Here is a 26,525-nt window from a genome sequence, read left to right as displayed (position 1 = left end):
CCAGTTCCCTCCGCAGTGCTGGAAGCTGGACACCACTCAGACCAGGACCAGCTCCTCAGCCTGCGGGCACCACACTCCTCCGAATTTCTGCACCACGGGAGTCGTATTTGCAAATTCCCCCCAGTGCTGGGGGAGCCCAGCCAGTGTTTGAGGGTGGGCGGGACATAGGGAAGAAATGGTCTGGGAGGAGCTGGCAGATCCCCCGTGGAGAGCGTGGTGGGGACTGGCGCCTACGGCCCCATTGTTTCGGCTTTTCCTGCCCCCCTGCACTGTACCCCTGGCTGTGCGTGCTCCAGTGGTCCAGCTCAGTCAAGAGCTCGCTCCTGGGATGGAGAAAGCTGCTGTCGTGCCTCTTTGCCCCAGCTGCCTTGTTGGTTATCGCCTGCCCAGCTCCTTGGGGTTATCAGGCAGTTCCAGCTGGGCCGGAGCCGGGACTTGAGGCCCAGCACCCCCTGACCCCACGGGCTGGCCGAGAGCCCGGGGCCAAGTGCGTTCCTTGCACCTCGGGGCAGCCCTGGCCAGGGCCGGAGGGGGCTGTGAGACAGCGGAGCAGCGGCCAGGTCCGGGTGCGCTGCTTTGTCCTGGCAGCGGCCCCGCGGTGTCCGCAGGAGCCATTGTCTGTGCCAGACTCCCTGCGCTGAGGAAGCGCTGCCCGGTTTCCTTCCCATACATCCCGCTGTGCGGGGGACCCGTAGGCGGCCCTGCCTCACCCCGTGTGGCCCCGAGAGCCTCCGGGAACCTCCGCGTGCCTCCGGCCCTGCCCGGAGACCCGCCTGCCCCAGCACCCGCCGGCTCCCCCGTGACTCTGCCCACGGTGCGCCCCGAGGAGCCACATGGCCTAGGGGGCGTGTGGGTTCCGGTGCTCCCCCCGGTGCGTGCGTGCCCCGGCTCGGCAGGGACGGACACGTGCAGACCTGTTCGCCCCCCCCCGCCCCTCCGCGGTCTCGGACCCGTCCGGGGCAGCAGCTGCGCCGGGGCCCCCAAAGCGCGCGTCCCTATTGGCTGTCCCGGCCGGTGGGCGTGGCCTCGGCGGGACCGGCCCGAACCGGCTCTGCCCTCGGGGCCAGGAGAGAGGAGAAGGCGCTCGGTGTGATCTTCTCTCTGATTGGACGGGCCCGGCCGAATGGGCGGGGTCTGAGAGGCGCAGCAACGTGCGATTGGCCGACCGGAGGTGAGAGGGGGCGGGGCCCGATCTGGCCCCGCCTCCCCCGGTGCCCCCGGTCGCGGTTATAGCGCGCGCGCGGCGCGGCGGGGGCGCGTGCGGAGATGGCGGCGGGCGCGGCGGGAACGCGCGCGGTCCTGGCGCTGCTCGTCTTGTGCTCGATGGCCGCGGGCGCCGTGGGGACAAGTACGGACCGGACCGGGGCGGGCCAGGGTGGCTCCGGGTTGGGGGCGGCTCCATTTAGGCAGCCCGGGATGGCGGGGGGTTCGCGGGCGCCCACTGGGGGGTCCGTGGGGGGTTGGACGGAGGGAGTCCTGCGGGGGCTCCGAGGGGCTTTGGCAGAATCCCAGTCCCGCGGGTGGGCTCCGGGCCGGCTCCGGGAGCGGCAGGCGTGGGGGGAGGAGCGGCGGCGCGGGCGCCTGCGGCGGGGCACGTCCGCGGCGGGCGGGGCCGGGGGAACGGAGGCGCCCTGGGGCTATCGGGGGATGGCCAGGCCGGGCTGGGCTCCGTGCTGCCGTCGGGCAGTGCCGGGGCTCGGGCGGAGGATGCCCCGGTGCACAGCGTGCCCGCTGATCTCTTTAACCGGAGGGGCGGCCGGGTCCGCCGGTGCTTTCAGCCGCGCTGGGTTGTTTTCTCCTTAGGAAAACCGAGGAGTTTGTTCCCAGCAGCCGCTTCTCCGGTTTGTGCGGCTGAGGAGCAGCATCGGGTCCCCGGGCTTTAAACGCTGAGGATGTTCGGGATAATCCGCGGGGCGGGCGCGGGGCGGCGGCTCCGGCAGCCCCGGGCGGGCGCTGAACGCTCTTCCCGCAGGGATCAGCGGGCTCTGCCCTGCCCTGGGACTCCACCTTTCACCTCCTCACGTTCAGGAGGGGCTCACGGCATCCCCGGCCGTGTTCTCCCCGCAGCCTGTGAATCAGCTCTCGTGCACGAGGTGCAAATGGAAGAGGCTCGGTTTGGTCGCCAGTGGCGAGCAGCTGGTCCTGGCTGTTTGGCGTTTTGAGTACTTGAACAATTTGTAGCCTGTTTGCGCTTAATTCAGCGTAGTAGAACCAAACCCTGAGAGTGAAGGAGAAAGGGTGGGAGTATCCTGGAAAACCGAAGTGTGTGCTCCAGTAGTTTCTTTCTACAGAATCGCATTTTAATTTTGCAGGGCAGAGCCTCCTTCTAAGCCTCACACTCATCACCTGGAGATGCCCAGGGTGGCCTCATCCCACTCCCTGTGTGGCTCTGAGGGCTTCCTGCACCCTCCTGCCTGGGTACTGGTGCTGGAAGGACCTGGAGGAGGCAGTTCCTATCCTGGGTCTGAAAAGCCCTGGGAGGATGAGCTGGCCCATCAGTTGTGTAATGCCCATGTCCTGCCTGGCCATGCCTGGGCTTGGTGTGGAGCTGTGCTGGTGCCTCGAGGGAGCAGAGTGGGGGCTGAGAAGTGGGGTTTGGCCTCTCAGCAGTGTTTAGGTTTGGCTTTATGGAGCAGCCTGGGTAGCAGCTCACCCCATGGAGCATAGGTCAGTGTATGCCTGGACTCTGTGCCCTTGGGTCCCCCCGAGGACCCTGACTTTGATCTGGCTGTGCAAAGCTTAAGGGCAGATTTTATAGCTATTTTAAATGGCAAAAAGTGTTAGATCCTCAACTATCCCCTTCCCAAACCGAGAAACAAAGGTCAGACCTGTGGGACAGTGGGGCTCTGGCCTGGCTCGGCCACCCTGAGCACTCCCACTGCTGTTAACACCCCAGCAACTCCTCCCTCTGCGCGGGGGAGAGGTTGTTTTTAGTTTGAAGGTGACTCTGGAGAATGTTATCTGGTCTCTGCCTTCCCTGCTGTCCCGCTGGCTCGGATACCACGCCGTGCCCGAGGAAGCATCCGGCTCAGCTCTGTGAGGGGCGTCTGGGCTTTGGGAGCTGAGCCCCACTTGCAGCCCATCACCCTCTGGAAAATGTGGCAGCAGCCCTGATCGATCCCAGCGGGTTTGTGCTGGCCATGCTTCTGTGCCTCGGGCTCAACAGCCGCCTTCCCCAGCCCAGAGAGCCCACGGTTGGGATTTGCTGCTCTCAGCTTTCTGGTGGGGACAGGGAGGCCGTTAATCCCATGGGAATGCAAATGGTACTCGCTGCTGCTGCTTGCTGGAGCCTTTTGACCCGTTTGAACTGCACGAGGTACCCTCTAACTCGGAGCAAATAACCTTGCACAGCTTATTTTGTCAGCGTACAGTAATCACCTTGTAGCTTTAAAACCCTTGATCTTTACCAGCTCCCCCTCTAATTCGGGCTGCAGTTGGAGCAGATGGGCTCGTACAAGTGCTGTGGGCAGCTCCAGGGCTTGTCAGGGTTGGGAGTGTTTGATCACAGGCCTGTGATGTGGAAAAACCTCTTCTCAGTGGTTCTGGGAGTGGAGCCCAGCTGATCCCCCCCATCCCATAACATCTCTGGGTAGCCCTGAACCTCCTGTTTGGGTAAAATTAATGTCTGCCTTCTCCTAAGAGTGCCTTGGTCCTTTCTTTTAGCCATGCTTATTCTTCAAGACTTTCAAAGCTCTAGTAGGAAAGTTTTTCCTTTGAAAAATGTGGAATTAGTTTCTTTAGGAGTCAAGCTTAGCTTACAGGCTAACTTGTGTCTTCCTTGATTTTGAGCAAACTTGGGTTTGTGACACTCATTTGTTCCTACTCTCACAAAAAGCAGCCTTAGGATATCTTGTTAAAACCTCTTCAGGCTTTCAACCCCTTCCCAAAACTTCTAAGCTCACTTCCTCTGTGCCTGTACATCGTGGTGCATCCATGGAGGGCTGTAATCACAAAGTGCTTTTAATTGAGCAAATTAATTCCTGGAAGGTTCTTGGGGTGCGAGCTGCCTGTTAGTACAGGAAGGATGTGTTTCAAGCTCAGCTCCTTTTTCTGAAACCTGGCTGGGGGTGAGTCACGTAGTGACCTCGACCTGTGCCTGATGGCTTTTCCCGAAGTGGAGCTGCTGAGCCTCCCTTCCTGCCTGCCCTGGGAAGGGCTCCTGGGGCTGTGGCCGCTGCCCCGTGCCTGTCCTGGAGCCCGAGGGCGTTTGGCAGCTCCGTTCCCTGGGACCGACCTTTGGACTGGCTGATTCCACCACTGAACCCTCTGGCCTCCGGCTGCAAGGGCAGAGTGAAAAATACCCAAATTCCAGCCTGCAGCTGGTACCTGTGCCTCTGGTCTGTTTGTTGCCAGTTCAGCTCTGCAGGCTGGTCTTGCCTGAGATGAAAAGTCAGATTTCGCTGTTTGTATGATAACAAATTTACACGTTTCCTCGCCTGGCTCGTGACATCTTGCGGACTGTGAGGCTTTCCTCCACCCCCAAAAAGAGTTCTTACCTTGGGGTTGGTGCTCAGGAGTTCCTGCTGGGCACCTTGAGGGGCTGAGGGATGGATCAAGGGTGTGGGCAGGTGAGGGGCTGGTGCGTGTGGCTGTGCCCAGCGAGGGGGGGCCTGGGCCCTGGCCAGCTCTGAATTATGGTCAGGCAGCCTGGGGCTGTGCAGTGAGGGGGAATGGACACGTTCCTCCTGGGGCCACAGGGACACAGCGAAGCCCTTTTCCCATTTCACTTGTCTTAATCAAACTGGATGGGAAGGGGCTTGGTCAGCGTCCCCTCACTGTCCCCTCACTGTCCCCAGCTTCCCACGGTGATGTGCGCTGTGCAGCACCTTGCCAGAGCACAGGCTGGGGAATGTGGGGGCTCCAGAGGCCCTTGGAACACAAATGTAGTGTTTTCATCCTGAGCTGGAAGCGCTGGGGGCCAGACTGAGGCCTTGGGCTGTCCCTCGCAGCAGGTGGGCGTCCAGTTTGGGTAGCAGCACACACTGGGAGCTGGTTTGCAGCCTCAGGAGATACAAAATGCAATCACAGCCCTGTCTGAGCCAGGCAGAGTTCAGAGTGTGGAGGGGAGGGAGGGAGGAGTGCGCTGATCTGGTGTGCACCCTCTTCTCGGTCACCGAGGGTTGTTTTTGCTTGTGGAAGGTGAATTCTTGCTTTGCACTAACACTTTGCACTAATACCTCTTCAACTCATAGCTGGTTTTATAAAGTCACCGCTGTCTCAAAAGAGACTGACTCAGGACAGCGTGGAGTTGTACTGCGAGGCGATTGGCAATCCCATCCCTGAGATCCAGTGGTGGTTTGAGGGGAACGACCCCAATGAGACCTATGCTCAGCTCTGGGATGGCGCACGGCAGGACCGTGTCAAAATCAACGCCACCTACAACCTGCACTCTACCAGCACCATCTCCATCGCAAACCTCACGGGCGACGACTCGGGCATGTATGAGTGCCGGGCTAGCAACGACCCCGACCGCAACCACTTGTCGAAGAGCCCCAAAGTCAAGTGGATCCGTTCCCAGGCGAACGTTTTTGTCATCGAACGTGAGTGGCCGCACCGAGGCCTTGGCACTTGCTCGGACACCGGTGTCTTGAGTCTCCTGCCATGCTCACCCCTGCACCTGTGTCCTGTGGCTCCCGAAAGCTCCCCCCACCCTCCCACCCCAGCTGTAGAACTGAGAGACTCCCACCCTCTGTCAGTCTCCCCACCACCTGTGACTTGACCCGGAATGGCCCTGCTCAAAAAGGGTTGTGGCTTCCCAACCAATTCGCCCTCCGGCAATCCCGCGCCTTTTCCGGAGCCAAAAGAACCTGGAACCTGCCGCTTATTCCCGAGCGCCTCCGAGCCCTGGTGCTGGCTGCAGAATTGAGCCTCGATTCTGTGGTCGACTCGTGCCCTAACCACCACTGACCAGCGGCCCTTCCCTGCGGCTCGTACAGCTCCCGCTCCTTCCAGCAGCCCTGCTTTGAGCTCGCTTCCGTGCTGGTGACCCAGACTCGTGGGGAAACAAATCTTGCTTTGAGGTCTGAGATGCAACCGTTTTTGAAATGGCCGTGTCTGTGTGACACCTGAGTGTGACACCTGAGTGTGACACCTGAGTGTGACACCTGAGTGTGACACCTGAGTGTGACACCTGAGTGTGACACCTGAGTGTGATGTCGTTGCTTGTCCTGTGGACGTGGCCGGGTTCCCTCTCGCAGAGCGGGCAGGCGAACGCCGGAGCACCCAGGCTACTTCCAGTGATAGAAACCTGGGAGGGAGATTAAAGTCCTGCTAAGGGTCTCCCCGTGAATCCTGGAGTTAGGAGAGCTGCCTTTTCAGCAGAAATGTGCTATGGAGTACAGAACTCCAGCAGAACCCTTCTTCCAGTGGAATTTGGATAGGAGGAAAAGCAAAATGCCTCTCAGCCCTGGCAAAAACTGGTCCTTCCGAGGGATGGAGATGGGGTGGGAGGGCAGGGACCGTAGTGGCACTGGGGCTGTGCAGGGGTGCTGCTGATGCCAGCTGCCTTCTCGGACAGCCTCCTACAAGTAGAAATGCCTGAGTCATCTTAGGTTGCATAATTTACTGCTGCCTGGCGCATCGAGGCCCAGGACCTCTCGGAGTCACGGCTCTGTCTTCTCCCTGGAGTCACTCTAACTAAAGCCTTTGGTTTAGTGCCTCAGGTGACGCACATAGTGCTGCCACACGATCTTGTCTGCTCCCCCTCACCACAGAGGGTCCTGTGTGCTACCTGGAGGTGTCTGAAGCAGCTCAGGTGCTGGGAGGTGTTGACACAGGAGTGCTGTGGCGGCTCACAGCAGCAGAGAGCCGTGCTCTGCCCTTCAGAGTGACCTTTTCCATTGCTTATTGAGCACTGGGCTGTGCCGGGGCTGCACCCGGGGTAGGGCCAGCGGAGATTCGAGTGATGCCGGGCACGGCAGCGATCCTGCTCGTGGGGGGAGCAGCTGCAGGGCCAGAGTGGCCAAACCAGGTCCACTCAGGCCTGGTCACCTGGGTCACCTGGTGTGGGGGACTCTGGTGCTGGCACGGTCAGCTCTGGTAGGGAACTGTGTGAAGGTAAGTGGAAGCTGGGAACAGGGACAAGGAGCTGTGGGGTTTGTGTTCCAGGTTCTTGGGCACCTCGTCAGCTCTGCCATACCCAGGGTTAACTTAAATCCAATTCTTTATGAATGCAGGTCCAGAAATTACTGCTCAGGTCACTGAGGATGCTGACAAGCTGACCCTCAGCTGTAACATGTCTGCACCACAACCCACCATCACAGGCCACAAGTGGATTCACAGGGATAAGATCCTGGAGCAGGACGAGAAGTCGGGTGCTTTCACCAGCTACACGTGAGTGTCAGGGCAAGGTCAGAACCTGAGCACAGGCAGGTTTTTTTCCCAGAAGGCAGCTGGTGTTTGCTGTCAGCTGGAACCAGGGCTGAGTTCCTGCAGCCCTGCTGATGGGGTGGGGCTTTGGGACTGTGGAGCATGAGATGACTCTAACAGGGTTTTGGTAAGGCCCAACACTCTCCTTTATGGGGAGGAGGGGAACAAAAAGAAGGAGGAAGGGGCAGTTTTGTGCCACAAATGTCCTCTTAGAGATTCCCTGATTTTAAGCAGATGTTCAGCTGGACTCTGGTTATTCCATGTTCCAGAGCTGTTCTCCCAGAGCTTTGAAGGAGCCCTGCTCTGGACAGGCCACTGGCTCCCTGTGTGTGGAGCGAGAGGCTCCAGTCCATGTTGTCTCTCCTTGGGGCTTTTTGTCCCTTCCCAGAGTCCGGCTGTTGTCCCAGAAGGAGCTGTGGCAGGCTGTGGTCCGTGCTGGGTGCGGGAATACCAGCCTTATTGTGGCAGTGCAGTGAGCTTTCCTTTCTGATTACAGTCAGGCCTGGCTGGCACTGACCCAGCAGCTGTGGAGGCATCATGTCCCTTTGTATGGCAGTGCCGACGTGCCTGTCTCCCCATAGCAACAGGGAGCTGAACAAGGATTAAAGTATTTATAACCCAGCCTCCCTCGCGTGACCTCAATTCCTCAGCTGAGTGGTTTTTGGAAGTGGGAAGCGCCGTGCACGGCAGAACTAACAAACAGCCCCTTGTCCCAGTGCAGCCATGGGACAAACTCTGTGGGCCCCTTCCCTCGAGTGGGTATTACTGAGCAGCAGAATGGGATGTTTGTTGCAGGGCTGCGTAATCCACTAAATCTCATTGCAGCAGCTTTACAGGAAGGAGAATGCGGGAGTTTTTCTCTATGCAAGGATCAATCCAGAGCAGCCTGGCCTGGGTGATCTTTGCCCTGTGTTTCACTGAGCTGGAACAGTGATCACTGACTTGACAGACCCTGACACATGAAACCCTCTTCTGCCACCCTCAGAGTGTGAGGAGAGTGGAGAGTTTGGTTGCTGTAGGTACACAGTGCAGCATAAACTGCTGGAATGGGGGAAATTTGCTGTGGAGGAGGCTGCTGATGTTTGTGGGTGTCTGATTCCCTGAGTCTGGAGGTCGAGATCTCTGGACAAGTCATGCTGGATGCTGACCTGAATCCTGTTTTTGGTAGAATCAATGGGAAGAAGGAGGAGCACTCTGGCATCTACGAGTGCGTCTATGAAGGAAACCCGCAGATCAGAGGACAAATGAATATTTCTGGTAATTTCATCTCTTTGCTCCTGGGGTCTGAGGAGGGCTGTGGGGAAGCTGTGAACTCCTGAACACTTTGCTGGGGTCTTTTCAGCTGGTAGAAAAGCTGCTCCCAGCCCTCATCTGGCTGCAGGGCCTCTGCTTTCTGAGAGGCAGCGCCATTATCAGGCCATTCCAGTGTCTGCAGGGTCAGCCCTGAGATCCTGCATTAAACCAGCCTTCTGTGGGCATGTTCCCACAGGAATAATGGATAGAGGGATAATACCTGCTGGACAAATCTCTTTGAGCCTTTCCTGAAGCAGTGTGATGCACTTTCCTCTTTGAAAGTGCCAAACAAGTGAGAGGAACAGCCTGACTGAGGTTTTGGGGTAGCTGATTCTGGTGAGGTGGGCTGCAGGAAGCACAAATCTGTGTGATTTCTATCATGAGATGTCCCAATTATTTTTTTTTGTCTCGCCTAGTTGCCCCCCAGGTGACAGCATACAAGACGTCCGAGCATGGGAATGAGGGGGACACGGGTGTGCTGACCTGCAAGAACCCCTCTTACCCCGCTGTCACCACTTGGTCCTGGTACAAAAGTGGTCACGGGGTGAGTGCTGTGGTTTGCTCCTTCTCCCCTCCTGCCTGCCCTGCTGCCCAGTCCTCGTGCCACCAGAATTGTTTCAAAGCTCAGAAGAGGGATTGCCGTGGTGCTCGGTCAGCACTGCCCTGAGATCCCTCTTCTCCCTCCTCCCTCCAGCTCCTGGAGAACGCCTCTGGGCGATACATCATCAAGTCCAGTGGCAACAAGACAGAGCTGCGCATCCTTAAATTGGATATTGAGCAGGACACAGGCGACTATTTCTGCAATGGCACCAACTCCTTCGGCACCGGGGATGCCACGGTGAACCTGCGCGTCCGCAGCCGCCTCGCAGCGCTCTGGCCCTTCCTGGGCATCGTGGCAGAAGTCCTCGTTCTTGTCACCATCATCTTCATCTATGAGAAGAGGAGGAAGCCAGATGAGGTTCCTGATGGTAAGAGGCACCTGGGTTTGAATCTTTCTGGGAAGATGAAGTGATTTGGGACAGGCAGGATGGGCTTGGAGCGAGTTCTGAGGTCCCTTTCTCAGGAGGGGTGGTTTGAGAGCACTCGAGGCACTTGAGGAGCCAGGCTGTACTGCCTGTAACTGCACTGTTTGTGACAGTCCTGCAGTGAGATCTGGAGCCAGAGAGGATTCTGTGCAGGTCAGCCTGACCCTTTGTCTCACCACTTCCTCTTCTCTTTGCTCAAGAGCTTCCCTTGAGTGTCTGCAGGGCTGGATTTGCTTTGGCAGCTCCCACTCTGGACAAGGTGCTTTGTAAATAAGTACCAGAGCTTTTGTGGTGCTGCAGAACTGCGAGGGACTGTGTCAGGGCCTGTGTATGACCAGGCTTAGCTTAACTTGTGTTCAGTTCAGGATGTTTTGGGTCATCAGATCGACACATCCTGGATCTCAAAGACCCGGTACTATCTTTAATCTGTTCTGGAAGCACCAGCTCCTCCCTTTCCTTATCGGTGAGGATCTGCATTGTGTCAGCTCCCAGCCTCCTTTATCTGATGCTGTTAACAATGCTGTGTGAGTGCTCTGTATCCTTCCTGCCTGGGATCCTGCAGGGCCCCTGGGCCCCTGCGAGGAGCAGGCTCTGGAGAGGTGCAGCACAGGGGCTAAAGGTCAGATCCCTCCCCTGATTGCAGGGCTGGAGACAGTTTCACGAGCAGGTGTTTTGCCCTCTGACACCCCTGGCTGCAAGGCAAGTGCTGCCTTAAAGATGTTGTAGCTGCATCTCCCAGCAAAAACACTGTGTGATCCGGTTTGTGATGGCATCAGTCCAGGTCTGTGGGGTGCTGACCTGTCAGAGCTGTAGCAGATGCTTTGACAGACAGGGGAATGTGCTGAAATGTCCTGATGCTCCTTGGCAAGAGGAGCTCAAGTTCCCAAGGGCTCATGGATGAGGAATACAGCATCACACCCCTTGGTAAACACACGTGGCATTATACTGCCCTGATATAAAGTGGTTCTTTCTGCCCCAAAGTCTCTGTAGCTTTGCCCCTCCCAAAAGGTGACAGTGAGGCCTGTCTGAGCCAGTTCCCCCAGTACTTTCTGTGAACTGGGTGCTCCTGTCACCTGGGATGGGGTGGTGACAGCCTGGCCTGTCTTTGGGGTGATATCCTTGCTGGTGTTACCTGTCCACTCTTCCTTTCTCTGCTGCTGGTGCCACCTCACATGGTAAGTAGAAGGTAGTTCCAGCCCTGTGCCTGCCTCTGTCCTCTCACCAGCCCTGAGCAGATCCTGGTGCCCAGGGCAGCCCCAGTGCCCAGAGCGTGGGACTCCAGGGGAGCCAGGCCTGGAGAAGAGGTGATGGGGAGCAAAGGAGACAACTGGGAGCCTCCTGTTGGGAGGTGGCAGATCTCAGGGAGCTGGTGAAAGGCCACAGGGCTTGGCACATGTTGGCAGAGGTGTTTCTGTAGCTGTGCTGCTCAGAACGTGGTGTGCAGTGTTTGTTTTGATAGCACAACGTGTGGGGAGGGAGAAAGGGCTTCCTGCTGCTGCTGCTTAAAGCCTCGTTCCTGAAACATCCTGTTTGGCTTCCCCTTTACCTGCTGTGAGTGTGCTGGGATCTGGGAGCCATCCCAAGTCCTGGTGCCATGGGGGCAAGCACAGGGGATGGATCAGGGCAGCCAGTCTCACCAGAGGAGCTCTACCCTCCCCAGTTTTAAGTGGTGCTGCCTGGAATGCAGTTCCCACTGCTTTAACGAGAGGCAGAGGTCACTTTGCATGTCTTCTTCCCTGACTCTTTGTTTTTTGCTTTCCCTTTCTGTGCTGTCCTGAATGTGAAGATGATGATGGAGGCTCTGCACCACTGTGAGTACCTTGCTTCTTCCTATTTAGCCAGATTTTTACTGGTAGATCTCATCCAGCCAGGGAATCTGCTCCAAAGATAAAAGCTTTATGCAAAGATAGAAGCTGGCTGGTGTGGGATAATACTCAGTGGGGAGCGATGTCCCCATGTATAAACCTCACATAATTGGGGTGGCACCAGTGTCTGACCTTGCTCTGGGATCTGATCTCCTGCACCCTCTGCTTGGACCTGAATTACATTAATGGGTGAGGGGTGGGGAACTCTCTGCTCTCCCTTTCCTCTCACCCCTTGTCCCTTCCCAGGAAGAGCAATGCCACAAACCACAAGGACAAGAACGTCCGCCAGAGAAACGCCAACTAAGAGCAGGGCCAGGTGAGTGCCAGGGCAGAGCCTGGAGCAGGAGCTGCAGCATCTGAGTCTGCTGAGGCTCTCTGGGAGAAGCCAGAGGCTCTTCTGGCCCAGCATGGGCTCCACCAGCCCCTGGTGCAACAGGCTTTATCTAACTGGCTTTTCTTTCTCTCCTGCCAGGTGATGTGTAGATGAAGAACTCGTCTGGACAATTTTATTTTCTTTTAATTTTTTGGTAAAATAGCGCCATGGAATATTCTAGTGCGTCCTTGCGATTCAGTTACTTCACTTTCTAAGGAAACTTAAGTTGTAGAATATAAAATACACTTTTTTTTTTTTTTTTTTTTTAAAAAGAGTCGCGGGAGGGTTTTTCTACCTGTAAATGTAAATCCTTTGTTCCTGCTAGTCTAGGTCTCTGGCTGTCTCTGTCCTAGGTTATTTCATGTTGGTACAGAGTGGGGAGGGGGGGTGGGAGTGCAGCTGTGTCCCACCTGCTTGTGGGGGTGAGGGAGGAGCTGCTTTGGTGGCTGTTGGGAGATGACCTGATCTGACCAGAGGGTTCAGGAAGGGGTTCCGTGTCTTTCCCTGTGAGTCACCAGGAGCAAGGCTGCACCTTTCCCTGGCAAAGGGCTCGTTCCTGGCATGTCCTTGTCGGGCAGATTCTCAGTCAGCTCCTGCCAAACTCTTGGTTACTCTGAAACAGGCAGCCAGGAGCTGGATGCTGGATAAATGATTGCTGTAACTTATTCCATGGGTTGTTCATGTCTCTGCAGTGGGGAGGGGCAGGGTGAGCCGGGGCTGGGGGTGGTTTTAAGGTTTAACAGCGTGTGCTTGTGCTTATGCTTGAGCCATCGCCGTGTGTGCGTGACGTGGGGGCCTGCGAGCAGACAGGTGCTCAGGGGAGTCTAACACCTTTACTGCTGGGTAGCATTGAACTGTTCCATCTGTTAACACTTCACAAATAAAGATGATTCCTCTCTCTTTTTTCCACCTCTGGACTCTGGTCTCTTCCCTCCGGGCCACCTGACCCTCTGGCTGCAGACCATGGCCCTGTGTCTCGGTTTGGTGCCAGCTCTAATTGCTGAGGAGATGCAGCTCGACGGGTGTAAAAGCCTTCATGGAGGGAGGGAGGGAGGGACGGAGGGAGGGAGGGGTGTTCCCTGCTCTGCAGGGTCTGGAGGAGCCTGGAGGAGCCTGGGGCCCTGGGCACACTTGCCTGTATGGGACAGTCTCTGCTTGCCCTGCTCCACAGTTCCTCAGGTGTTGTGGCTGTGGGGTCAAGGATCAGCCCCAGCCTTGAGGAGCCCTCACAGACCCTGCTGTTTGTGTGTCACACTTCTTTAAGCAGGTTTTCTATGTTTGCTTTTTTTCCTGCCCTTTATGGTGTGAGACCTTTGTGCACAGAGCAGGGCCCTGGGGCCAGGGCAGGATGTGATGGGGAGTCCCTTCTCTGCTGGCACCCCTGAGCTCAGGGGCCTTCTGCCAACATTCCTGCCCCTGGAGGGAGGCAGCTGAAGAAAAGCTACCGTGTGTTCCCAGCTGGCCTAAGGTGCCCCTGCCTGCTTCATTCTGGGCACATGACTGAACCACGGCTTTGCTCTGTGGCCAGATCCTTGTCCTTGCCTGGGGTGGGACAAAGGGGGAGCGTGGCTGTGGTGGCCACCGTGTGCCCAGAGAGGTGGTGGCAGTGCTGACAGCCTGGTGCTGTGGTGGCTGGCTCCCTCCTGCCTTGCTGTGCCACCACAGCGAGGGCAGCATGGCTCTGTGCTGTGTAAATGGGTTATGCAAGGCTTTTGCAGCCGCGGCCTTGCGCCATCCCGGTGAAAAATCAATGCATGGTTTAATTTCCTTTATGAAGATTATGGGTCCTGTCTGACCCGGCTCTGGGCTGCAGCACAAAGCACAACTTGTGCCTTTATCTGGCTGGGCAGGGCCAGGGGGACAGCAGCCCTGGGAGCTGGGCAGGGGATGACATTGTGCCACTCTGGGCTGTGCTGCAGTTGCCCTGGTGAGCTGTGCCACAGCCCTGCCACGGCCTCAGGGGCTGCCACATCGAACCTTGGGCAGGGATGGCACAAACAGGCCCCTGCTGTGGTGCCCCATCGTGTTCCAGAGAGAGAGGGCTGGTGCTCCGAGCTCCACGGAGACCCTGCTCAGCCCCTGCTTCCCGGAGCCTGGGGACAAGCCCTGAGCTGCTGCCTCACTTCTTGTCTCTGGCGTCTCCAGCCTCCCGTTCAGGTTAAGCTGAATCAGTGGCTCGGTGGGCTGGCAGCGGCTGAAGGGCAGCAGTGCTCTGCCCCAGGAGTGGTTTGGAGACATGGGCTGCTCTTGGAGGCAGCCGTGCCAAGCCCGGGGGGTGAAGTCGCACAACGAGGCCGCTGTGGTCCGCAGCGCGACTTTTGGGGTGTCTCCTGCCCTGGGGCTCAGCGCAGGGCCCGCGGCTGGTGGTGGCCGCCCCGGGTTCGGCGCTGGCCCCGCTCCGGCTGCGGTTCTGTCCCGTGGCACCAGGTGGTGCCAGCGCCGCGCCCGAGGCTCCGTCACCCGCCGGGTCCCGCCCGGAGCTCCGAGCGGGGCAGCTCCGGCCCCGTGTCCGGCTGCTCGGGGGTGCTCGGGGGGAACCGGGGCTGCTCACTCCGGCACCCCCGACACCTCTCAACCCGGGGAACCGCAGCCGGACGAGCCCGGTCCCGTGGCAGAGGACAGGAGGTGCCGGTCCCGATGTCCCCGTTCTTCGAGAGCATCAGCCCCCTTGGCGGGTGTCCGGTATCCAACTTCGGGTGCTGGCGCTGTCCTGGAGCTCCGGTCCGGGGTCTCCATCCCCTGGTACACTTCGGGGGATTCCCCGACACCAGCTGGGTCCAGAGGGGGCTCAGGGCTGGAGCGATGGGTCCTTGGAGGGATGGGAGGGCAAAGCTCCCGTACCTGGAGCGGCGATGGGGTCCATCCCTGGCTCGGGAGTAGGCAGTGCTGAGACATCCCTGAGGCTGGGCTGGCGGCAGCGGAGCCCCCGCGGGGAGAGCGGCCGGTCCCGGACCACAGCACACCGGGGACTGCCCTGCCGGAGTCCGGGGCCGTCGGGGCGGAAGGTGGACGGCCCGTGCCGGTTGCCTGTTCCCGGTAGCCGGTCCCACCGGCGAGGGCTGTGCCGGCGGGGGGAGCTGCGGAGCCGCCCGGCCCCCGGCCCAGCCCCGCCGCCCGCCCCCGGCCCGCCCCGGCCCGCCCCCGCCGCGGCGGCGGGCGCCACTCGGCCGCTGGTGGCCTCGGCGGCGGCAGCGGCGGCAGGATGCGGGCGGGCCGCGGTGCGGCGGGCGGGGAGGCAGCGGCCGAGGAGGAGGCGGCCGATGGGGCCAAGCGCGGAGGGGCGGCGGCGGCGGGGCGGGCGCGGGGCCGCGGTGGGAAGGGGTCCCCGAACGGCGAGTGCCGGCGCGGGGGACCTCCGCGCAGCCCCGGCCCGGAGCCGCCCCGCGAGCCCAAGGTCTCCTTCTCCTGCGGCGGCGGCGGCGCATCCCCCGGCGGGGCCAAGGCGGCCGAGGAGGGGGCGAGCGAGGATGCGGCCGAGGAGGTCCGCGGGAGCCAGGCCAGCTTCATGCAGCGGCAGTTCGGGGCGATGCTCCAGCCCGGCGTCAACAAGTTCTCGCTGCGGATGTTCGGCTCGCAGAAGGCGGTGGAACGGGAGCAGGAGCGCGTCAAGTCGGCGGGGGCCTGGATCATCCACCCCTACAGCGACTTCAGGTGCGGGGGTACCCGCGGGGTTCGGCCGCATCCCGCGGGGCCGGGGAGCGGGCCGGGCCGGGCCGGGGAGCGGAGCCGCCGGGTGCGGCCGGGCCGAGGGCACCTTGAGCCGCCGCCGGGCTCGGGAGGGGACGAGCCGGGCATCCCCCTCCCCAGCGCAGCAGCCGCCGCTCCGGGGATGCCGGGAGCCCTCGCGGTGCCTGGGCAAGGGCATCTCCTCGTCCCCTTGTCCTTCCCGGGGTCTCGGCCGGTTCGGCCCGGCTTGGCCCTCCCGAGCCCCACCGGGCCTTGGCTCTGTCCCCGGAGCTCCCTGGGGTTCGGTGTCCCCCTCCCCGGGCAGGGGGACGTGCTTTGCCGCTGCCTGGCAAGGCGTTGTGAAGGCTCCCCCATCCCCCAAGGAGGCCTGATTCTGTCCCTGGGCTTCAGCCGGTTTGAGGGGGATTCTTCTCGCTCCTGAGAGGACTCGAGTCCCCAGGATCCAGTGTGTCTGCCAGGCGAGGAATGACAAACCCTGGATAAAGGTTCTGCAGCTCCATCTCCTTCCCATCCCCTGAGCCCCGGCGAGCTCCAGAGTGGCAAACGCTTCCCGAGTCGTGAGGAAGCTACCGGGAGGGATGGCTGCGCTGTCTGGGGCAGGCAGCATGGCATCCTGCAGGGATGGGGAGGCCGAGACCCTGCTGGCATTGCTGGTGAGCCAGCACTGGGAGGACTCTGCTCCAGAGATCTCAAAGGGGCTGGAGGAGCATTTGACCGGGGCTGGGGGGGCCGAGGGGCTCAGCCCCAAGTTGTTGTGCTGCTGTGCTGGTGGGAGGTTTGGGGTGGCTCACAGGAGGGTTTCCTGGGTGTCTGAGTGGGGGATCCCCCAGAGACAGTTCTCAGGTTCTGTTCACTGCTGACACTGATGGGTCCCATGGGCTGGGGTTCCCTGAGGCAGGTGGAGGTGGCTGTGGGCTCAGGGCAGGGACCAGCACCTTCACCTCCTGCTTTTAGCCTTGTGTGCTGCTCCTGGGCTGCTCTGGCATCTTCCAGAGGAGCAGCTGGAGCCCTTTGGCCTCCCCTCAGGGCCAACTTCCTGCACAGGGTTTTGAGCCTTCCCACCCTGGGAACCAGCCATGGGAACCCAGTGGAGCCCCCTCCTCATCTCACTGGCTGGACACTGGGTTTTGCTGCAGATTTGGGGTGAGAAGTGGCCACACCGCCTGGCCACTGCTGGTCCTGTGGCGGAGGGAACTCCACTGTCCCTGCCGTGACAGAGCAGAGGTGGTAGTGCCACCTCTGGGGGCTGCTGAGCAGGAGGACCTGGCCCCTCCTCACTCCCTGTGCTCCTCCTCACCCTCAGCAGCTGTGGGATGTTGGGGGAGGCTGGGAATGGGGTGACCCCCATGCCTGCGTCAGGGCAGAGCCTGCCCTGCTTCTCTGAGCTGGCAGAGCCCACAGTGCTGCCAAGAGCGGGGATCTCCCTCCAGTGCGCCTGCAGTGGGCTTGAGGTCTCAGAGGATTCCCCAGAGTGCAGCAGCATCACTCCCTGGACTGGTGCTTGCAGCAGGCAGGTGGGTGCTGGAGTGACCTTGGGGAGTCACCCTGGCTGTCCTGCCCTGCACGGGCTTCGTCCTCCTGGAACCGCTATCGAGACTTGAAACCCATTGGGGCAGAGTGGTTGCCTGTGTTCTGATGCTGGAAGTGGCGTAGGAGAGTTCCCTGCCCAGTGGGGAGGAGCTGCAGGCAGAGCCATGGCATCCTCCAGCTCCACAACTGTGCACAGGAACAGGATCGGCCCACGCGAGGCTGGGCTGAGGAACCCATTCTGCCTGTTGGGGACATGAGTGCATCCCTCCCCTGTTGTCCTGCCTTGAAATAATCAAAAAAGCATTTATCCTGTAATGATAATGGAGTGTGACCCTGCAAAACCCATTTCCCATCTTAAGAGAAAATCATTACCCATCTGCATCTGTGACATCATTTCATAATCGGCATCATTTAGCAATCCTGGCTCCTCACGGCCGTGGTGCTGCCATCGTTCACGCACAATTCAGGGCAGATTTGCTCCAGGAACCAAAGTTGCTGTTTACATAAATATTGAATGACAAGGAAGCAATCAGGGCGGCTGGTGAGATCCTGAGCTGTGAATCTGATCAAAGAGACCTTGTAAGTGTGTGCTGGAGCAGGGCCACCTCCTTTTGGGTCTCTGGAGGAACAGCCAAGCCAGCACCAACTCCTTCATTGCTTCTTTTGGGGTTTCTGCACCAGCCCTGGGGCTTTAGGAGCTGCAGGAGCTGCAGCTGATGGTTTGGAGGTGGTGGCAGTGCCCATCACCCTGTGACCACCAAGGGGCTGCCCAAGGGTTCCTCCAGCCTTCCACAAGGCTGGGCTGGGACTGGGGTTGGAGCTGAGCAAAAGGTTCTCACTGGTGATGATTTTCTGTCGCAAGATCCGTTCCTGCACGTGAATCGGGGCAAAGATGCTTCCAGAGAACGTGTCCCTGGTGTTGTTTGGCTGGAGCCTTCCCCACCCAGGTTTAAATGCTTTCAGGGGTTTTCCCTCTGCCTGCATGGTGCCACCACAGGGGCTCCTGAGCAGAGGGACTCTGCTGCTGGTCCCGGTGTTCCCATTCCCTGTGGTGAGGGTGCTGAGGAGCTGGGTCCCTCCCTCTGCAGCGTCAGCCACCGCTCAAGGGGAGGACAGGCTGTGACCGACTTGGCGGATGGTGAAGGTTTGGGTCCTTGAGCAGTTTGCAAAGCCTTTGTCCCTGCTTCCCCAGGGACCCCGGTGTAAAAGCTTTTCCAGGGGAGAGGGCACCAGTCATTCATCACAGCTGGCTGTACTGGGACCTGGGGCTACAGACGGTGTGTTGGCCACCACAGCTTGGGCAAACTCCTGCCATTGGCTTCACAAGCCACTTCTCACAGCAATGTCATTTTTAGAATATGAGTATTTAGTGCGAGTTTGCAAAGTGCCGATCCTGCCCCAATCCTGTGCCAATCCCACACCGATCTTTCACTGATCCCGTGCTGCTCCTGCCCACCAGGCAGCCTGGTTTGCATCTGGGCCCCATCAGAGCCAAAGGGCTCAGAGGGAGCTCTGTTCATCCCTGTTCCATGGGATCAGCGCAGACCGGAGTGGCTGGATCATCCCTGGCAATCCCTGGAGCTCTGAGTGCTGCCAGTGGAGTTAAGCAGGGACTACCCTGGCATACCATGGCCATGCCCCCCTCTAGGGCTTGGACCCTTCTCTTATCTTGCCCAGGACCTCAGACCAGCACCACTGTGCCAGGCGTTGGGCGGGTGATGGAGCAGGAAGGTGACAGCTGCCTCTCACAGGGGCTTTGGGCATCTCCTGTCATCATCGCTGTCGTACAATTGGGTCAGAAGCAAAGAAGGGGTGTTGAGGATCCTGATTAATTTGTTTTCAGATATTTTTAGTAGCCTGGATTGGATCTTTTTTCTATACACACAAACCTTCTGAGGAAGAAAGCGTTGGCATCGCACGCTGGTCCCCGGGGCGATCGCACAGGGTCAGTTGTGTGCAGTGGGGGATCAGGACCAGTTTATCTTTCTCCGCAGGCCGAATTCTGCCCTGGCTCAGCCAGATTGCAGAGGGATTGGAGCCAGAGGGGAGTTTTGCCCAGCTGGCATGGTTATTTAATCTTTGTTCTTCGCAGCTTTGCATGGCTAATGCTCCTGTGGGACCCACACAGCGCAGCAGGGTCAGTCAAAGCGGGAGCTGCCAGGGGGTTTAGGGACAGATCCAGCCCCACAGCAGCTCTGCTGATTTCGGCATCCCTGGAAGGTCGTGCCGTGCATGGGAGCCCAGGGGTCCATCAGGGCCTGTTTGGTGCCAGAGCCGGAGCTCGGTGTAGGGGAGCACGGGGAACACAGCTTCTCTGCCGAGGGTACCCTGGGGACCGCCCTGGTGTGAAGTCATCGTTTTGCAGCAGTGACATCACTCACGGTTGCCACGGCAATGTCTCACATGAGGAAGGTGTCATTGGAGAAAGGTCAGGAGCTGGGATGCTCAGCTCCTTCTGGTCCTGCGCTATTCTGCGCAGTGGGGAGGGGGGGCCATGGCCCATCGCCCCTTCCTGTGTGCGCGGGGGTCTCCTCCTCGCCCCCCCTCGTCCCGCAGGGAGCAGCGTGCCCGGGGCACAGCGTGGCACCCCCAGCCCCTCACCCTACCCGGGTGGGCTGAGCTGGATGCGTGGGCGGGGGTCCTGCGTGTCCGTGCCCGTGGCACTGAGGAGGATCCCCCCACTCCTGCCCCCCGGCCGGGCGAGGCGAGGTGGCCTCCGCGTCATCCTGCCGTGACAGAGCTGCTGCTGTGACCTTGCAGATGCTCACAAAGGTCATCGGTGGCCCGGGAGAGTGGGACGAGGAGAAAGGGGAGAAGGGTGGGGTGAGGCAGGAGGGGGGCGGAGGAGCAGCGCAGCCCAGGCAGGGCCAGGGGCGGAGGCTGCCGCCCACCCCGCACCGCCCGCGCGTCTGGCCGGGGCTGCGGGCGCTGCCGCCGCCAGCTGCAGCCCTACGTGCTCCGCTGCACCGGAGCCTCGGCGGCTCCTTCCACCGCGGGCAGAGCCCGCCCCGGCACCCCCAAAACCGCGAGCCAGCCTGGCCCAGGGAGGCGCCGGGGTGAAGTGGCCCTGGCTGTCCCTGGGGACTGTCCCCTGTCCTTGGGTCCCCACTCTGGGAGTGCAGAATGGGGCGGCTGCTCCCAGGGCTCTCGGGTACTGACTCTACCCAGGACCTTGAGCACTGCCCATCGTTTGGGGGTCCCCAGTCCCCGGAATGCTCAAAAAAAACCAGCTCAGCTGGAGCATGTCCCCCTCCGGTGCTTGGTGCCATCATTCTCCCCTCCCCAGGACCTGCTGCCACGGGCCAGATCAGACCAGCAGAAGCCCTCAGCCCCATCCTCTGACTCAATCAGGGGCTCTGCTGGCTGCAGGATCATCCTGGGGGCAGTTTGGAGAGCGGGGAGCAGGATGTGGTCTCTGGAAAGATGAAGGGGTTCCTGTGCCTGAGGTGGCATTAGAGTGACAGTAGCCCAGTGACGCAGGTCCCTTAGGGCAGGGCATGGTGGCCAGCTCCCCTTGGCATGGGGGGGTACTCTGGGGCACTGGTGACATTCCCCAACATCTTCTCACTCCCCAGATTTTACTGGGACTTCACAATGCTGCTCTTCATGGTGGGAAACCTGATCATCATTCCCGTGGGCATCACCTTCTTCAAGGAAGAGACCACGGCCCCCTGGATCGTGTTCAATGTGGTCTCTGACACCTTCTTCCTGATGGACCTGGTGCTGAACTTCCGGACAGGGATTGTCATTGAGGACAACACAGAAATCATCCTGGACCCCGAGAAGATCAAGAAGAAGTACCTCAAGACCTGGTTTGTGGTGGACTTTGTCTCCTCCATCCCTGTGGACTACGTTTTCCTCATTGTGGAGAAGGGCATAGACTCGGAGGTCTATAAGACGGCCCGCGCCCTCCGCATCGTCCGATTCACCAAGATCCTCAGCCTCCTGCGGCTCCTCCGCCTCTCCCGGCTCATCCGCTACATCCACCAGTGGGAGGAGGTGAGGACCTGCTGTGGGACCCTCTGGCAGCAGCTGGATGGCTGGAGAGTGTGGGAGCTGGAGGGGCCCTGCGAGCGCAGTGCTTCCCTGACAAACCGGCGGGGTGGAGAGGATTTGTGGGGCTGTTCGTGGGGCTGGTGGGTGGCCGTGACCCACCCTGCAGGGTTTGGGGCATCCCTGAGCTGTGATATAGCACCCACCATGGGTGCCAACGTAGCTGGCACACCATCCCCTGCTCTGGCAGCAGTAGGATCCTGTCCCCCTGCTCAGCTCAGCACCTCCTGCCTCTCCCCTCTGGCTCCCTACCCCACCAGGAGCTTGGGGAGCACTGGGGAGGACAGCAGGACCTCCAATCCCTTTGGGGTCCCCATCTTTGAGGGTCTACCCTGCTTTGAGGGGACATGCTCAGCTTTGCTGTGTAGCTCTGGCCCACACCCTGCACTCAGTGCCCTGGGAGCTGCCCTGCTCAGTGCCCAGAGTATTTGTGTCTCCCTGATCCTCACCAAGGCTCGCTGCCATTAGCGCTTCCCGGGCGGCAGCACGGCGGCACCCACCAGCTATAAATAGGCAGGTGGAGCACAGCCACCTCCAGGCCAGAGCCAGGCCAGCCATGGGAGCCTCTTCCAGCTAAGGCCATGCAGGTTGGTGCCCTGAGCTGTGGGGGACAGTCCCCACGCTCACCTCCTGCCATCCCACCCACCCACCCACAGATCTTCCACATGACCTACGACCTGGCCAGCGCGGTGATGAGGATCATCAACCTCATCGGGATGATGCTGCTGCTCTGCCACTGGGATGGCTGCCTCCAGTTCCTGGTGCCCATGCTGCAGGATTTCCCCCAGAACTGCTGGGTCTCCATCAATGGGATGGTGGTGAGTTCCATCTGCCCCACACGGTGCTCCTGCCTGCTCCCTGGGGCTCCCACCCATCCCCACATCATCCGTCCTCCATCCTCCAGCCCCAGGAGATGCCATCTCCCCTGTGGGTCAGGGCTGTGGTGCCCCATGGTGCACGGAGCACCCAGCCCCATGCTGCCCTGACTGCTGCCATCACCCCGGTGAGGTCTCACAGGACCTGGAGCAGTGGATTGATCTGGGTGGGAGGAATATGCTGACACGGGGCTCTTGGCCCCATCCCCTGCCTCCTTCTCCTGCTCATTAGCCACAAAGCTGCTATTAATAAATAATGGTCCCTGTTTCTAATTGCTCCCTCTCAGCCCTGCAGCCTCCTGCAAATGGCCCTTTTCCCCTGTCTGTCTCATCCTGTTTCATCAAATTTCCATCTCTGCTCTGTTCCGCCTGGCTTCCTCCTCTTCCTCCCCAGCCTGTCTCACCCTTCTCCTTCCCTGCCTACTTTGCGGGGGGACTTTGGAAAGTTGGAAAAGTTTGCTCATCAACAAATTCCTGTTGCTGGGAGAGAAGTGGGACTGTGGCCAGGCGTGAGCCAGAGCGCTGGGCCCTCGGGTGATGCTCGCTCACACACACGTGTGCATGGCTGAGCGGTTGTCCCTGTCACCGCAGAACGACTCCTGGAGTGAGCTGTACTCCTTCGCCCTCTTCAAGTCCATGAGCCACATGCTCTGCATCGGCTACGGGAAGCAGGCGCCTGAGAGCATGACGGACATCTGGCTGACCATGCTGAGCATGATCGTGGGGGCCACCTGCTACGCCATGTTCATCGGCCACGCCACCGCCCTCATCCAGTCGCTGGACTCCTCCCGGCGCCAGTACCAGGAGAAGGTAGGACTGCGCTGCATGGGGCCCACGGATTTGTCCCCTCCTGGAGCCGCCGCAGCCACGTGGGGTGAGGGTTCCCAGTCAGGAGCAGGAGTGGGGCGATGGAGTGGGGAATGGGGATGGAGGTCCCAGTTGACACCACCTCTCCCCACAGTACAAGCAGGTGGAGCAGTACATGTCCTTCCACAAGCTGCCCGCCGACTTCCGCCAGAAAATCCACGACTACTACGAGCATCGCTACCAGGGCAAGATGTTTGATGAGGACAGCATCCTGGGGGAGCTCAACGAGCCCCTGCGTGAGGTGAGGGCTGGGGAGCTGGGAGAAGAATGCTGCAGTGAGGATGGGCATTGCTCCCCCTGCTCCTTGCTGTGGGTCCCATCAGCTCCTGCCATGCACATACTCGGGGTCAAACACCTCTTGCTGCAGCTTTGCAGCTGCATGTGGGAGTGTGTCCACGCACAATCTCATGCCAGGGTGTCCATAAGACTGTTTGGGGTGGGGAGCGCGTCTCTGGGGAATCATGTCCCACATTCCTGGGCTCACCCACGTCCCCACAGGAAATCGTGAACTTCAACTGCCGCAAGCTGGTGGCCTCGATGCCGCTGTTTGCCAACGCCGACCCCAACTTCGTCACAGCGATGCTCACCAAGCTGAAGTTTGAGGTGTTCCAGCCGGGCGACTACATCATCCGAGAGGGCACCATCGGCAAGAAGATGTACTTCATCCAGCACGGGGTGGTCAGCATCCTCACCAAGGGCAACAAGGAGATGAAACTCTCCGATGGTTCCTACTTTGGGGGTGAGCACTGGCAGGACTGAGCCTGGTCCCCTCTCGGGGTGTGTAAGAGGCACTGGGACACCTGTGCTGTCCCAGGACACCCAGTGCCTGGTGCTTCTCCCATCCTGCTCCTGGCCTGCCCTGTTTTGGCCTCGATGGTGATGTTCTGACCTTGGCCCTGGCATTTTTCCCCCAGAGATCTGCTTGCTGACCCGTGGCCGGCGCACGGCCAGTGTCCGTGCAGATACCTACTGCCGCCTCTACTCGCTCTCAGTGGACAACTTCAACGAGGTGTTGGAGGAGTACCCCATGATGAGACGGGCCTTTGAGACTGTGGCCATCGACCGCCTTGACCGCATCGGTAGGACACAGAGGGGAGCCTGGAGGGGGAGAGGGGGTGTCAGTTGTGGTTCCCATGGGAGCTCAGCATAGCCCCAGTACAGGGTCTCACGGTCCTTCCTTTCCCTGTAGGGAAGAAGAACTCGATCCTACTCCACAAAGTGCAGCACGACCTCAACTCAGGTGTCTTCAACAACCAGGAGAACGAGATCATCCAGGAGATCGTCAAGTACGACCGGGAGATGGTGCAGCAGGCGGAGCTGCAGCAGCACACGGCCATGTACAGCCCCGTCCAGCCCCAGGTCACCTCTGCCATCGCCACCCTCCAGCAAGCCGTCGCCATGAGCTTCTGCCCGCAGATGGCCAGCCCGCTGGTGGGCTCCATGGCGCTGGGCTCGCCCCGCATGATGCGCCGTTTGCAGTACGCCCAGGCCGTGCCCAGCCCCTTCGCCGTGTCCCCCGTCCTGCTGCAGCAGAGCCCCCCGCCGCAGCCGCAGCCCCCCGTGCCCCACGCCAACCCCTCGCCCTCGCAGGACCCGGCGCAGCCCACGGCCCTGCCCGTCTCCACCAGCGCCTTCGCCGCGGCCGCGGCCAGCCCACCATCCCAAAGCCCCCTGGCCAGCCGGACGTTCGCCTACGGAGGCGCCCCAGGGCCGCTGGGCTCGCAGCTGTCCCTCAGCCAGCAGCCAGCGCCCAGCTCGCCCCAGCGCCTGGCCGCCCACAAGAGCACACAGGCGCTGCACACCAGCAGCCTCAGCCAGGATTCGCGGCCCCTCTCGGCCTCGCAGCCCTCGCTGCCCCACGGGCTGGCGGCCGGCAGCACCCAGAGCCCCCCGGCCTCTGCCCGCGAGTCCAGCACCTCCATCGGCGGGGGCCCGGCCGCCGCCTCGCCGGGCCCCGGCCCTCCGGCCGCGCTGCGGGGCCAGGCGCCCTCTCGGGGGGCTGCGGCCCACCCGGCGCCCGCGGGCTCGGGGCTGACACCGCCGCCCGCCCTGCCGCAGGACTCGGCGGCGCCCCGCAAGGATTCGGCGTCCAGCACGCCCGACACGGACCCGGCCAAGTCCAGGCTGTCTTCCAACTTGTGACCTCCGCGCCAGGCACGGGGACACCGGAGGGGCGGCGGGGAGCCCCAGCTCACGTCGCGTCCTCCCTGCGCCGCCGGGTGAGGGCCACGGCCGCACCGCCGGCTGCCGCCCCCCGCCACGGCGCCAGCCCCGCTCCCCGGTCCCTCCTGCCACCCGCTGCAGAGCGGGGCAGCTGCCGAGGGTGGGCCTGGGGCTGCTGTGCCCTTCCCCCCACCGCGGGGTCACTGGGCTGAGCCCCCGGCTGTGTCGTCTCCGACCAAAGTCTGACCCCGTCACTCTCTCCCCGCGGCGAAGCCCCGCTGCCCCCTGGCCTCCCCGGCTGCCCATAGAAGCCACAGCTGCATCCTCGCCATGACCAACTCTGTGTATGATATCTCTGACCTGAACACATCCCTGTGTGTGACCCGCAGGACACCTCCCCGGGGCTGTCGGCTCAGCCCCGGCGCCGCGCGTGTCCCTGCGCCCCTCTCACAGACCCAAGGCGAGGGGTGATGGTCCAGGACTGGAGGTAAGTTGGGAAGGGTCTGAGGGATGGTCGCCCTGAGGCTTGTAAGCACCCACGAACACACTGTCCCCACACTCCGGGGCTGGGGGTGAGCACAGCCCCGTGTCCCCATAGGCAGCGCTAGGACGGAGGCAGGCGCTGGAGCCCGAGCCCTGGGGCTGGGGCAGGCACCTACCGAGTGTACCGGGTGCCTGTGCATGTGTTGTGTGTGCGTGTGTGGGTGTGTGTGCAGGTGTGTGTGCAGGTGTGTGTGCGTGTGTGCCTCGCTGCCTCGCACTCTGGAGCCTTCCACATTGAATGTACCGCGAGCGCGGGGCCCGTGCCAGCCCCGGCACCCTGCGGCCGAGCAGCCGGAGGGACAGGGCCCCACTCCAAGTGTCCACCTTCCCATCCAGCCCATCCTGTGCAATAAACGTCAGCAGCTGACAGAGCTACGCACGACTCCGGCTCTGCTTCTTCGCCACCATCCCTCCCTGCCGCGCCTCCCGCTCTCCGTGCCCGGCCCCGGGAGCCAGAACACTTGGGCACAGCCCCAGCTCAGGCTGTGGGATGCAGCTTTGTCCTTTGAAGAGCTGTCTCCCTTGCCAGGAAAGCCACAAGGTGAAAAGCTTCTGCCAGCAGCTTTCCCCTTGCTTCAGCAGCAGCCAGGAAGAAGCTGGGTGCTGACTGTGAGCCTGTGGTTATAGGGCACAGCCGAGAACTGGGCCAAACACAGCTCCAGTTACAAGGTGCCAACCATCTGCAGCACCAGCCTGGTGGAGAGGAGGTCTGGGAAGCCACAGACCAGTGAGAATGGGAGGCTTCTGGCTGAAAATGCTATCCTTGGCCTCTGCGAGAGTCCAGTGCCCACTGTAGCTGCACTGGCACAATTCCATGTTCCTGCTACAAAAGCATTTTCAGAATGTGACACCCCTGTGCGCAACCAAAGCCCAACCAGTCAGC

General features: G+C 60.8%; 2 protein-coding genes across 3 annotated transcripts; both read left to right on the top strand.

Annotated features, from left to right (window-relative positions):
* Positions 1-1,208: 1,208 nt before the first annotated feature.
* On the top strand, positions 1,209-12,833 carry BSG (basigin (Ok blood group)). Of its 2 annotated transcripts, XM_088067686.1 has the most exons (9): positions 1,230-1,348; positions 5,193-5,540; positions 7,176-7,332; positions 8,537-8,625; positions 9,078-9,205; positions 9,356-9,629; positions 11,473-11,497; positions 11,798-11,867; positions 12,024-12,833. In XM_088067686.1, exons 1-8 carry the CDS (start codon positions 1,267-1,269, stop codon positions 11,853-11,855), a joined length of 1,161 nt encoding a protein of 386 aa, XP_087923812.1. In that variant the 5' UTR covers positions 1,230-1,266; the 3' UTR covers positions 11,856-11,867; positions 12,024-12,833. The 2 variants fall into 2 exon arrangements, with proteins under 2 accessions (XP_014115417.1, XP_087923812.1); XM_014259942.2 differs by lacking the exon at positions 5,193-5,540 and having other exon boundaries at positions 1,209-1,348.
* Positions 12,834-15,126: 2,293 nt separating this feature from the next.
* Positions 15,127-26,017, top strand: HCN2 (hyperpolarization activated cyclic nucleotide gated potassium and sodium channel 2). The gene is made up of 8 exons (XM_005531286.2): positions 15,127-15,575; positions 20,717-21,140; positions 21,851-22,012; positions 22,661-22,879; positions 23,031-23,177; positions 23,435-23,675; positions 23,851-24,015; positions 24,126-26,017. Exons 1-8 carry the CDS (start codon positions 15,127-15,129, stop codon positions 25,076-25,078), a joined length of 2,760 nt encoding a protein of 919 aa, XP_005531343.2. The 3' UTR covers positions 25,079-26,017.
* Positions 26,018-26,525: the final 508 nt, after the last annotated feature.

Source organism: Pseudopodoces humilis, chromosome 28 (assembly GCF_049639895.1).
Source record: "Pseudopodoces humilis isolate 2021_Gansu_Grassland_sample_001 chromosome 28, ASM4963989v1, whole genome shotgun sequence".
Taxonomy (NCBI): domain Eukaryota; kingdom Metazoa; phylum Chordata; class Aves; order Passeriformes; family Paridae; genus Pseudopodoces; species Pseudopodoces humilis.
This window is presented reverse-complemented; position numbering and strand designations above follow the sequence as displayed.

Coding starts and splice junctions, on each gene's coding strand:
- HCN2 (XM_005531286.2), top strand. CDS start 15,127: ATGCGGGCGGGCCGCGGTGCGGCGGGCGGGGAGGCAGCGGCCGAGGAG. Junction 22,013..22,660: donor TCTCCATCAATGGGATGGTG/GTGAGTTCCATC, acceptor CTGTCACCGCAG/AACGACTCCTGGAGTGAGCT. Junction 23,676..23,850: donor CGATGGTTCCTACTTTGGGG/GTGAGCACTGGC, acceptor TTTTTCCCCCAG/AGATCTGCTTGCTGACCCGT.
- BSG (XM_088067686.1), top strand. CDS start 1,267: ATGGCGGCGGGCGCGGCGGGAACGCGCGCGGTCCTGGCGCTGCTCGTC. Junction 9,206..9,355: donor GGTACAAAAGTGGTCACGGG/GTGAGTGCTGTG, acceptor TCCTCCCTCCAG/CTCCTGGAGAACGCCTCTGG. Junction 9,630..11,472: donor GCCAGATGAGGTTCCTGATG/GTAAGAGGCACC, acceptor CTGAATGTGAAG/ATGATGATGGAGGCTCTGCA.